This window comes from Triticum urartu, chromosome 4 (genome assembly GCF_003073215.2).
Source record: "Triticum urartu cultivar G1812 chromosome 4, Tu2.1, whole genome shotgun sequence".
Taxonomy (NCBI): domain Eukaryota; kingdom Viridiplantae; phylum Streptophyta; class Magnoliopsida; order Poales; family Poaceae; genus Triticum; species Triticum urartu.
The window spans coordinates 8001557-8014311 of NC_053025.1; the positions used below are offsets into that span (position 1 = coordinate 8001557).

The 12755-nt window shown below is 46.5% G+C and overlaps 2 protein-coding genes across 2 annotated transcripts; one reads left to right on the forward strand and one right to left on the reverse strand.

Annotated features, from left to right (window-relative positions):
- Nucleotides 1–370: 370 nt before the first annotated feature.
- LOC125550192 (co-chaperone protein p23-2) lies at nucleotides 371–4555 on the reverse strand. Its single transcript, XM_048713130.1, has 6 exons — nucleotides 4385–4555; nucleotides 2591–2771; nucleotides 1996–2152; nucleotides 1496–1533; nucleotides 1357–1393; nucleotides 371–764 (listed from the first exon to the last, which is right to left on the reverse strand). Exons 1-6 carry the CDS (start codon nucleotides 4387–4389, stop codon nucleotides 730–732), a joined length of 453 nt encoding a protein of 150 aa, XP_048569087.1. The 5' UTR covers nucleotides 4390–4555; the 3' UTR covers nucleotides 371–729.
- A 2190-nt stretch (nucleotides 4556–6745) lies between these two features.
- On the forward strand, nucleotides 6746–9762 carry LOC125550193 (membrin-11-like). Its single transcript, XM_048713131.1, has 4 exons — nucleotides 6746–7168; nucleotides 8897–9017; nucleotides 9113–9262; nucleotides 9375–9762. The coding sequence occupies exons 1-4, from the start codon at nucleotides 6885–6887 to the stop codon at nucleotides 9534–9536; spliced, it is 717 nt and encodes a 238-aa protein (XP_048569088.1). The 5' UTR covers nucleotides 6746–6884; the 3' UTR covers nucleotides 9537–9762.
- Nucleotides 9763–12755: the final 2993 nt, after the last annotated feature.

Consider the following 12755-nt stretch of genomic DNA (forward strand, 5'->3'; position numbering starts at 1 on the left):
AATGACTCCAATTGACTTCAGGCCAAAAAAGAAGCGAGTAAAAAAAATGCATGAATAGTGACTTTTAATTTTGTTTCCTTTTGCCCGAAATGCCACAAAAGCCATTTTTTCACGAAACTTGTCACATGTGTAACACTATATCATGTTTGTTCCCAACATAATTCAGATTCTTTTTGACGTTTTTCAAATTCTATGTTTTCTTAATTCCGGTGCATTTGCACCCAACACCCAAATCCGCACTACTGTGCTGCGCAGGTAACCACAAACTGAGAACTTGTTGCAAAAATCATCGAAATATCATGTTTCCATGAGGCAATCCGCAGCCAGCATCTACCATGCACAAACCCAAGAAAAAAATTAACATCCGACATATAATAATACTAGCACTAATTCTTCAGGTGCCCATGAGTATGATCTGCCATCATGTCAGAGAAACCGCAAGGTGCTCAGCATACATGTCCGACATCTTCTTGCCACATAACACCGATAACCAAGTCGGCCACAAACCATGACTCATGGCTACTACATTCAGATTTCAGAACCCTAGCTCAGCGACGACCAAAGAGTAGTAATCGGGTAGATAAGAAGACATGGCACCATGTCACAAGTCTGGTACCACCATCCCAGCTTTTTAGCGCTAACGGTTACTTGCTATATAGCGTTAACGATTGCCTACTTGCTACAGCAGCACGACCTACTTCCTTCATATGTCCAGCCCGGCCTGCCTGCTCATTTCCCTCTCAGCTTCTCAAGGTCAGGGAGATCTGCAGCCAAACAAAGCCGTCGGGTTAGTTACAAGGAGCACAAATGTCCTCTGATTGCGACTTTTTTTCAGACTCCTTGTTGAGGGGATGCTACAACCACTATATAGTTTACGCATATGATGAAATTTGACTGTCGGCAGAAACTAATCCTTGTCAAGTGTGGTAAGAGACTGAATGGTCAACAGTACAAACTAAGTTATCAAAGGAACTCTCCAACTGTGCAGAATTATATTCCCTCCATCTCAAAATAAGTGTCTAATGTTTAGTACAACTTTGTACTCCCTCTGTAAACAAATATAAGAGCATTAAACACTCTTATATTTCTTTACGGAGGGAGTACTAAAGTTAGTACAAAGTTAGGACACTTATTTTGGAACGGAGGGAGTGTTTAAGATAATGAAGTCTAACGAAAATCCTATCGTGATGCTACGCAAATACAGATTAGCTCACGCTCCAAACCATATATACAGGTTTGTGTACAGAAAGTTGTGTCCATATTGGTAAATTAATCAGGTTCAAATTTGATCGTCAGAAGCAGCATAACGTAAAGGCCAGGCGTATGTGGCATTCAAAGTACAAGATGGGCACTCACACAGCATTCCATCATCAGCATCGCTTTCGTCATTTTCCTGCGACGGCGTGAGGATAACAATAAGTAACTCTACACTGAGGATTAGACATGAACCAAGCAAGGAAATGAGGGGGCACAGAAAGTTGATCATGGTTCATACCTCACCACCATCAAAGTCATCGTCTGAACCCGAATTATCTGAAAGGGATTATGTGTTAGATTGACCGAAGCATAATGCATAATGAACTAAAATGCAGATAAAAGTGAAGAAAGTAGAGCCTCATAGCAGCTACATGATGGGATCACAGATTAAATAGCCAGAGTACTTATCATCATTAAACCAGCTTCGAAAGAGTATAAACTTAGTTAGCTTATCAGCAAATTGCTTGTCACATAACAATACATTGCAATATGAGAAAACTGGGAATGGCATACATGTGACCTTCAGGAAGAATGGTATGTCCCACCCCCCCATAATGACATTTAATTCACCCTGATTTTGTGTAAAGCATAATACTTGACGCAGACAACAACCAAATGTGATCTACTTAATTATATCTCACTTTCTTTTCAAATCCGTTTTCTATGATGAACTCCACGAGTTGGTACAAGAAAAATGTCTATATTGTTCATTTATAGCATATTATCATTAGCACATACCAGACTCTTCATCCTCATCGCACCATTTGTTCCAGTCAACTTTGATGTATGGATGTTTTGCCTCTGACTTCAGCAACCGCTTCCACCAACATTTCTTATCTTTCTGGATCGAACAGATTATGTTTCGCGAACCCACCTTTGTCTTTGTTTTGCTTCCCTACAGACAAGTTAAAAAAAAAGGGTTACTTCACTAACAGTTCACAAAATAAAGTGATGATCGTCCTCATCAACATTGCACAGGAAATTATTCAGCAGCTAGTAGCTCAAATATAAAGGTCCACTTCAATGATAATTTGTTGACGCCACAGCTTACACTTTACAACATGCATCGATTAGTTCCTTCAAACATAGTGGCATGCATATAAATATTACAAAGTAGATCATCTATATGTGGACTCAAGTTCCTATGATTAAGTGGCTCTGTTACCAAAGACTGAAAGACAAGCGACAACATTCTAAGTATTATATATGTCCATTCAGTAGCTTTCTAACATGTATCCAAGCAACAACCCAGAGGTAAAAACTGAACCGAAATTAACATCAACTGAAACCAGCCCTGTATTACAATGTGGAACTGACGACCACAAATACTTACCTCAGGCAGTACGGAATCGAATAGCTCCAAGGCCAAGCTAAAAGATTCCCCATGAGCAACAGCTGAGAAGCTAAAGATGCCCTGAGGTTCAGTCTTGATCACAACATCTTCTGCGTCTGGGACTGAGATAGTCAGGTAAACCTTTTCCGCGCGTTGAGCCCAGAGCACCTCAGGTTGACGACTGCATGCCACAGAAAATGCATCATGTTGTGCCACAGCATCCAAAAAAAAGTGTGCACCTAGTCACTTACTTACAACAGAAAAACATTAAAAAAAAGCCCTAGAATAAGTATCATGGGAGGCGTACTATCTTCTTTTTTGCATACTTCAGTGTAATATATTCTAAAGAGGTGATTTGGCTGAACATTTCTTAGTCAGAAAGAACAGATTGGCTGTCGCAACAAATTGCATCAGTCTAACAAGAACTTATCTGAAAATGTCACTCATACTAGTAACAGGCAAGGCTCAAATATTGGCATAGTCAAATCATTAAGGTATGCCATGTGATATAATGCACGCCAAGTCTACACATTTCCTTCCCCCGCGTCACTGGAAAAGATGAGGAACGCTGTGGGACCGCAAATGAGTGGAGATCAAACTACTTAACAAATAACCAGATTAATATCCTAGGCACACCCTGGCGTGTTCAACAGACGCGCCCACATCCAATACTAAAACTGGCAAGTATTCCAATGTAATAGTGTGCAGCGGTAGACTGGCAGGCAACTGCTTCAACATCGATGAATCGGCATGTTTTTGTACTGAAACAACTAAACAGTGCAGTGACCAGAGCACAAGAGACACTGGGCAAGCGATCTAGCAAGGCAATGCGGGTCCTATTTGCGCAGTCAGGAACACGTTTCAGGTGCTTCCCCGACCAATGCCGAATATGACGCCCCCCAGGAAGTGTAATTATATTATAAAGAGGTAATCTGGCTGAACATTTCCTAGTTGGAAATAACAGATTGGCTGTCGCAACAAAGTGCATCAGTCTAACAAGAACATATAATTGAAAATGTAACTCATGCTAACAGGCAAGGCTCAAAATAGTGCTGTAGTCAAATCATCAAGGTAAACCATGTGATATAATGCACGCCTAGTCTACGCATTTCCCCCGTGCCACTGGAAAAAACAAGAAACGCTATGGGAGTGCAAACAAAAGGCGATCATACTACTTAACGATAACCAGATTAATATCCTACTAGGCGCTCCTCCGGCATGTTCAACAGACGCCCGCCCACATGCTACACTAAAAATGGCAAACATTTCAATGTAACAGCGTGCAGCAACAGACGACAGGCATCCTTTCCAACATGGATGAAACAGCTTATTTTTGTACCGAAACGGCTAAACTGAACAGTGCAGTGGCCAGAGCACAAGAGAACTGGATGTGAGCTGAATCCGTTTCAGGTGCTTCCAGGACCAATGCTCGCTGAACATGACGCCCCCAAACAAACACCTAGAGCTGGCGGAGGAACCCGTGGACGGCCTCCGATCCTACGGCCACTTCCAACACCCGATCGATCTACTCCGCATGTATGTACACGATCAACCAAGCCCCCCAAAAAATCGTAAACGCCCTACAGCCCGTGACTCCAAGGGGATTCGGCGCGGATTTGACGGACCAGGAGGCGGTGGGAATTCCGTCCCGATTTGGGGCAGAGGACGAAAGCTGCTGGAGCGAAAGGAACCGCCCCGCCCCAGCCCCGCGCCGCATTGGGCGGGGGCGACGTCGAAAGGAAAAAAAAAACACCGGCGCGTGATTCGGGTTGAGGGGAGAGGATGGAGGGGTACCTCATGGCGACGCGGCGGGCGGCGGGCGGCGGGCCGGGGAGCGAGGAGGAGGGGTAGGGTTTGCGGGGCGCGGTGGGGAAAGCGGGGGCGCGGCGGCGGCAGGGGAGAGGAGAGGACGGTGAGGAGAGCAGAGCAGCGCACTGTTTCCCCGTCGCTTTGGTGTTGCAGCTTTATTTTGGGGCAAAGATGTGCCCCGAAATGCCCCTACACTTTGAAACAATCTCGCACGGGCTATATGCAAGTAATTTGAATTTTATTTATTTATTTTTTGTGTAAGTCGAATTCGCGTGTGAAGGAAGGAGGAGGACATGGCGGAGCTCGAGGCCAGAGCCGGGCGACGACGTTGCGAACGGCAGGGAGCCACGACGTTGACGGCAAGGCCGAGCCAGGAAATCTTCGGAGACAGGGATGGCACTGCGAGAAGTGGCGAGATGTAGCGTCCGAGACGGAGGCGAGAAAATAGGTTAACATACACGGATGGCGATGCGATGGCGAACATGAGGATTGGGGCTTACGGGGCTAGCCTTGAGCGATGGGGAGAGGGCGGCATGACGCAGGGGGCGGTGGCCGATAGATGGGGCTGTGCTGGGAGGCGGCTTGGGAGAAACAAGATGAGCATTGGCGACACTGGTCTTGATCGTTGGATGAAGATCTGCCGGCCCATAAAAAATGACTTACACCAAAAAAAAATTCACTCGACTACCCGTCCTAAAAGATTTTACCTTTCTCTTACTAGCAAAGTAGAACATGTGTTCTACCAAATGTAGTACAAATAGTACGTGCTCATAACTTCGTAACCACTCACACTTAAAGGATATCAACCAAATTACTAGGATGTACAATGAATACTTGGTTTCTTTTGTGGTTCCCCTTTATCTAATGATACCTGTGCATCGATCTGACTTTTCCCTTTTGGACGGGTCTTCGTAATTTCTGACAGTCCTTTTCTATGTGGCCGGCGATAGTGCACTCGACACAATAGATATAGGAGGGGTTGAAAGGTGAACCAAACCTCATCATTTGTCAATAAAAAAAGGAATGTAAGCCACACACGCAAAAAAAACAAGCAAGAAAGACCATATATCCAATACCAAAGCAAAAAACGCCTCAAAAGAAAGCCCTCTGTCCCATAGTATAAGAGCGTTTTTTATACTGATGTAATGTTAAAAACACTTTTATATTATGGGACGGAGGGAGTACAACATAGTCCTTGGAGTTTCCTGCTAACACCGGCAACACGGCGCACCTTCGTCGAACATGAAGGAGTACCATCTCCCGAAGGGGCTTTGTGACCCGACGAAGAGGATCGCCATTGGCGGTGCCATTATCAGGGTGGTGCATCGGTCGGGGTTCATTCGCGTACCCTTCTAGCCTCAAACTCATCGTTTGTCCTTGACAAAGTCAGTGCAGAACACTAGATCCACCGCTTTAAGACTGCATCCCTTGATCTTAGAATGCCATCATCCCCCGCATGATGTCGTCGTCGCACATGGCGGCACCCATCGACCAATCCACTCATGTACAAACCTCCTCGGCCCTTGAGGTTGCGCTAGAGAAAACACTGTCGAGACGGAGGCGAATTGGGCGGAGAAAAGGCCGATGTTGCCGTCTCCTCGACCCATCCCATAACACATATCATGCCGATATAACTGGTTGCTAGGAAGACGCGACTCCTAGCTTGTCGGCTCCCCGCAAAGGACATCACATGAGGTGGCAATGAACTGGATGACAATATCGGCAATCGTCGACGAGACCTAGGGTTACACAATTTACTAACCAACGTAGAGCCCTATGGCATCCCTAACTTGCACGTCAAGATGATGATCTTCTAGAAGTCAGACGTCATGCGGGGCCCAGACTATGCCTTGGCGTGTTGGGCCCTGAGACTGACCCGGTGTTAGTTTCAGATTGCACCATCAGATGGTTCGACCTGCCGATCATGGTGAAACATGATAATGTTTCATGGCAATCAGTACTTTGTCAGACCAACCACTCAATCGTTCAGTTTATGGACATCTTGTCAATGAGGCTAATAGACTTGCGGGAATGTGTGAGTGTTCTTTTTTAAATATTGAAGTGCAAACGAAAATAGGGTTGCTCATAGTCCAGTTAAGTTTAGTCTCCGTGTGGTAGCATCGCTTGTTGGTTGCACTGTATACAAATGCTTCCGAAAGAATGACTGTAATTCTATCTCAGTGAAAGAAAACCCAATGTTTTCTTCGGGAGAAATAGATGATGTGTGTGGAGTGTGTGTTTTAAGGCAACTCGTATGGAGCCTTGGGGTGGAAGGAAGGAAGGCAGGCAGGCTGCACGGCGAGGGCCCACACGGCATCGACGCCACCACCATCACGCCGTCCGTGCCCAATCAAGCGGCCAGCACCCGCCACCAGCCACGTCACAACGCCTCGCTCGGCGGCCCGAAGGAGATCGCGGCCCTCCCAAGCCCGATCCGAGACACCGGAAGCAACCCTCGATCGATCGATCGATCTCGACCGCGGCGATGGATTTCTCCGGCGGGGGCGGCGGCGCGACGCTGTCGGAGATGTACCAGAGCGCGCGGCGGCTGCTGCTGTCGGCCCGCGACGGCGTGGCCCGCGTCGAGCGGCTCGCCTCGGCGCCCGCCTCCTCCTCCTACTCCGCCTCGGCGCCGCTCGTCGGCGCGCCGGACCCGGCGGGCGCGGAGGCGGTGCGGAGGGAGGTGGCGCAGATCCAGGGCCTCTGCGCGCAGATGGACCGCCTCTGGCGCTCCATCCCGGCCAAGGGCCAGCGCGACCTCTGGAAGAGGTGAGCGACACTCCTCCTCTTCCTCTCCCTCCTCTGCTTAGGCCCTTACTTAGTCCCATTTAGCTGCTCCGTCACGAGTTCCTTCTCCATGCCGCGTGAATCGGCGATGAGGCGGAGTGGGATCTCCAAGCGCCGACGAGTCGTCGGCGCGGCGGGCGTAGATCACAGCTTTAGTGTATTGCATTCTGTCGTTATTGTTACTTGAGCGTGGATTTGGCGTTAATGGTGAGGACTGAGGAGCATGTGTAATCTGTGCCATGTATTCAACTTGTGTGCTAGTACTTGGTCGGTAGGCCTCCATTATGCTTTTCAGGAGCTGTAAGTTAGGTTTGTTCGACGTGCCAACTTTGGTACGCTTCAGTTATGCTGTTGAGGATATGGAAGTTTGGTTGTTCAATGTGCCTAACTTGGTATGGTAGGCTTCAGTTATGCTTTGAGGAAATTGAAATTGGGCTGTTCAGTATGCCGGTTTGAACTTATTTAGCTTGACCACTATCAGTTTTCTTGCCACTGAATCTGCCTGTTGTTGGTAGACAGATACATTGGCACTAGATTCATAACAAATAGTTCCTGTCGCAAAAAGAACTCTTTGCAAATTTTAGTTGCGCCCTTCTTGGTGGTTCAGAGGGGCAAGTCGCCGAGGTTTTTTTTAATTGTATTTCATGTAGATACTTTTTAGCAATCTTGCATTGGCAAATTATAGGTGCACTGTGACTGATTAGGGATGCCAGTGCCAGAACCACCTTGGCCTCCACATAGACACCCTCAAATAAGAATTCCTAATTCAGCCTTTCATGATGTTAGTTCTGCTTTGTATGTTGTCATGTACAATTCTTTGTAGACTTAACCAGGGTCATATTGTTTTAATTCAAGTACCCACCATACACAAGCAATAAATAACTCCCCGAGTATCATTACACTTCAGGATTTAGTCAGCAAGCAGGAATATTTTGATGTAGGAACTTGATAGTTCATATTGAAAACTAGCCTTTCTTCAGAGGAATTGGCATAACCAACATAGCATACAGAAAGTTGCAATCTAATTTGTTGCTTTTTTAACTTATCAGTAGTTATTGATTAATTGATCTATCCATCCACCTTCTGGGTACAGTGGAAATCCTACAGCAGGTATTAGGATAATACATCTTTGAACCTTGATTTTGCCCTCTGCTTGTACCAAATATTTCCATCTTGAAATGCACGTGAGAGGGAGTGCTTTACCTACATTCCTTTAATGTATAGGAGTTATACACATTAGATTGGATTGTTTTCTTGCTATTAAGATGACATTTTCTCTAATTCCCTTTCCTTTATTGTAAGAATTCACAGTTGCAGCAGTACTAAATAAATTATTAAGTACACGTATTTTCTTCTTGTGTTAATCTTTCTCTGGAATTCACCAGCTTAGATCTGAAGCTCTTGTCACTCTACATGTGTGGCCATGTGTCACACTGAGATAGTTAGACGCCCATGCTAGGTTCATCCGTCGTCAAGGATGCTATATTTCCTTTTATCCGTTTTGTAGAAATGGAGTTCTGTATAAAAGTTATATTTGTGGCTGCTAGAGCAACTCTCGAGAATTACTTTAGGGTATGCACTATGTTGTGAAATTTTTGTCCTGTTGCATATTTAATTTCGACAGTGTGCACAATTTAAAGGAAGAGCTGAATAGGAGTTATGTAGGTTGGTGTTCCAAGTTTTTAACATTGTTTGATGCTATCCTGGCAGAAAAGTGGAGCAGCTATCTGAAGAGGTTGATTCATTGAAGGAAACCCTCGACAAGCACTCATTGCGGCAACGAAAGCGGATTTTGGAAGCCAAGGAAAGGGCGGAGCTATTTGAGAGAGCTGTAAGTAGTCTTGAAGCAAACAAAGCATGAGCAGTTGCTTTTTCCTGCAGGATAATTTCGTTGCAGCATTAATGAATTGGAAATTACTGTTGTAGAATGGTGAGTCGTCGCATGTCCTTCAAATATTTGACGACGAAGCCCAGGCAATGCAATCGGCCCGCAGCTCTTCTCGAATGCTTGACGAAGCCTTTGAGACAGGAGTGGCCATCCTCCACAAGTACTCTGACCAGAGGGATCGTCTGAAGGTAAACGAAACAGTTCAACTTGCACAGCACCCTGCTGGCCTTTGTTGGCATGGTGGAAGAATGTGCCTGCCTGATAGTAGTAGAAGTAACATCTCCTTGCACTTGATTGCAGAGCGCGCAAAGGAAGGCTCTAGATGTCCTGAACACCGTTGGCCTGTCAAACTCGGTCTTGAAGCTTATCGAAAAGCGGCACCGAGTCGACAAGCGGATCGCGTACGGCGGCATGATCATCACGGTCGTGCTGATGGTTGCGTTTTGGCGATGGACACACTAGTTCTCGATGTTCTCTAGAGGTGGGCACAGTAGCGCATGAGGAATTAAGGAAGGGGGTTCTTGTTCAGTTTAAAGTTTGCTATCTGTAGCCCTTCCTTGTGTAGCAGGCACAACTCTGCTCGGTTACTGATCTATCTTCTTTGTACTACTATTATATACTGTGTGTATAGCGCGGACTATGAAAAGATGTTGACAACCCTCAGATCAGATATATTCTTCTGCATGCACAGTACAGTGGCCTGTTTTGTTACTATTATATACTGGGCGTGCACATCTTGCATGCAAAAAGTATGCTAATACTGCTGTTTATGACCTCTCTTTCATCCTGTTTTAGTTTGCGCTTTTGCGGTTCTCTATTGGATAAACAGTGTTCCGTATTGCGTTTTCAGAATTCTGTAACTTGTCTTCTTGAAGACAATGTACTCCATTCATTTCACAGTTGAGTATCTTTGGAAACAGTGGGTGAAACAAACGATTTAACAAAGTAGTACAGCCGAGCCACAGGGCAATCCAATAATCCACCTCTTCATAGGAAATTCAGTCCAAGGATGAAGAAAAAAGAGGCAAACAGATCACACGATCCTCTCCAATTCCCTCGCGTAGCCGAGGGTCTGGTTGATGACCGGCGCCGCCGGTATCTCCCTTCTCGCTGCACCCAGCTATCTCGTCTCTGCGGACGCAGCAGATATCATCACAGTGATGCACAGCAGCGCAAGGAGCTAATCTGTGGAAGGGGTGGAGACAGAGGCCGATACATCAAGTCATGTATCAAGTCAAAATTCTTGCCTTAGATTTGTCTAAACGTGGATGTATCAAGTCATGTTTTAGTATTAGATACATCCATATCTAGACGAATCTAAGACAAGAATTTTCGGACGAAAGGAGTAGAAAACGCGGGCTCAATGTTATAAAACTGCGGAAAACAACACGTGCACATAACATAATTTTATATTCGAAAAAAATCACTATATTTTTATGAAAAATAATCTACTCCTTTTTTTCTTTTCTTTTTTTTGCTATTAACCAAATAGGTATATATAACCTTGAAAAAATAAACATATGACCGCACGCACCGGCTCTGGCTTGATTCATGCCATCTTTTTGGGGCGGTGAGGTTTTAGGGCGGGGTTTCTCATCGTGCGCGCGTGCGCACCGACGAGGTTTGATGTCAGCTGCTTCATCAAATTGATCTACGGGTCCAATGGTGACGACGGAGGCTCTGGGTTGCTAGTCCATAGAGACATGCGAGCGAAAAACTTTCTGATTGTCATCAAGCTGGCTCTGGTAGAGAAGCGGCGACTCGTTCTGATAGTAGTGATCGTTCGGTGGTGCATGGTCCTCGATGTAAATTTTAATGTGTTTTTAGAATCTAACCCGTTCACTGGGAACATGCCCAGCGCAAATGCGCCAGCGCCGACTCACATACAAAGCTGGTGCCCCTCCTCCCACATCGTGTTGTCCCCCATCTCTCTTCATGGACTTTGCAGATATTGAGAGAGAGCAAAGCAGAGTAGGGAGAGGGTTTCCGGTGGCCGCAACAGGGACCGCTGCCGAACACTATCAGATTCCATGCTGGCTAGGAGCTCCTCCTCGCTGCCTCTCGACCTTCATGCGGTCGCGGTGGCAGGGCCAGCTATGGTGGCGGACGCGGACGGCGACGGGCCCCTTCTCCACCCCGAGGCCTGGGCCGAGGTAACTTCTCCATGGCCGGGGAAGGCCCTCACCTGACGACGTTGTCTCCCCGCGAGTGTGTCTCCCTAAGCGTCATAGGCTGGTCCATGTAGACGGCTTGTGATCGGCATTGATGCGAGCGTCAAGCGACGTGTGTCGACGGTGCCGGAGGAGGCTCGGGCTCGAAAGCGTGGAGGCACAAATGATGGCTCTATATTTTAAGGATTTTTATAACTCATTTGCATGTTCTCTTCATATATTATGCCCCATCTAAACTAAATATGTGTCTAATATGTATGATTACCGATTTTTGCTTGTTTATTGTGAGCATCGCACATTTGTGACTTTATTTGTTTTTTACTTGTTTTCATTTGTTTATAGATGTTTTGGAGCAACCTAGGTCTTCCACTCGAGGGACAAAAACATACTTCTCTCTACTCCCTTTTTTGGAAAACTTAACATCTATTCATTAGCACAAATAACACCAGAAATAAAAAATTTATATTCAGGTTTGTAGACCACCTAGTAAAGACGAAGGCATGTTGCCTTCATCCCCCTTCCTCATTCGAGGCAGGCAAATTTCATTGTAGTAGATAGTTGGGAAGTCCTGCCCTATTGGACTAGCGCATCAGAACAACAATCACGACCGATGAAGAGAAGCGTAGATCAGATCCAACCTGTAGACACACGAACATAGACAAACGAAGATTAAATCCATGTGGATCCACCGAAGACAAACGCGACCGAATCCCATGAGATCCGCCGGACACAAACCTTCTCATGCCCTCCGACGACGCTGCAAGCATTGCCACGATGGAAGTTATGCGGGGAGAACCTTTACTCCATCTTCAGAATGCCACTGCCGCCTCACCTCTATAAGGAGGACACAAACCCTATCAAAACTTAAAAAAACATAAAAAAAAGGAGCCCTCCTGCCAGCAAGGGCTGGTATCCCTCGCACCTCCATGGTCTTAAGGCCACAAGAGAGACAAGGCAGACTAGCGCCGGCGCCGACGAGAGGCACGGAAAACCCTAGCGGCTGGTGCCCTTGCGTGCACGCGAATGGGTACGAGCTCCCCCTAATCCTTTTGACTGCCTATATTCTTGTTAAATTGAATTTTGTGGCCGTGATCGATCGATCTATTTTGCTCAAACCCATAGATCACCTACCCATTGCAAGTTGCCACGTCAGAAAACCAACTCGTTCGTTGGGAACATGCCCATTGCGCATGCGCACACGTCTACTCACACACAAACCTGCCCTCCCTCCATCGTATTGTCCCCCATCCCCCTTCATTGAGTTCTCAAATAGCGAGAGATAGCAGAGCATAGCAGGGAGAGAAGAAGAAGGTTTCTGATGGCCGCGATGGCGACCTTTGACAGGGACCGTTGACAAACACCAACAAATTCCGTGCCGGCTAGGCGCTCCTCCTTGCTGCATCTCGACCTCTGTGCCATTGTGATGGCAGCGACCGACTATGGTGGCGGCCACGGATGGGGACGTGTCGGGGCCGAGGCGACTTCTCCACAGTCGGGGAAGGCCCTCACC

Excerpts from the sequence above, each read along its gene's own strand:
- LOC125550192 (XM_048713130.1), bottom strand. Across the intron at positions 2,153-2,590 it reads TCGATTCCGTACTGCCTGAG|GGAAGCAAAACAAAGACAAA; the intron begins GTAAGTATTTGT and ends ACTTGTCTGTAG. Across the intron at positions 1,394-1,495 it reads ATGACTTTGATGGTGGTGAG|GAAAATGACGAAAGCGATGC; the intron begins GTATGAACCATG and ends ACGCCGTCGCAG.
- LOC125550193 (XM_048713131.1), top strand. The coding sequence starts at position 6,885 with ATGGATTTCTCCGGCGGGGGCGGCGGCGCGACGCTGTCGGAGATGTAC. Across the intron at positions 7,169-8,896 it reads CAGCGCGACCTCTGGAAGAG|AAAAGTGGAGCAGCTATCTG; the intron begins GTGAGCGACACT and ends CTATCCTGGCAG. Across the intron at positions 9,018-9,112 it reads CGGAGCTATTTGAGAGAGCT|AATGGTGAGTCGTCGCATGT; the intron begins GTAAGTAGTCTT and ends TTACTGTTGTAG.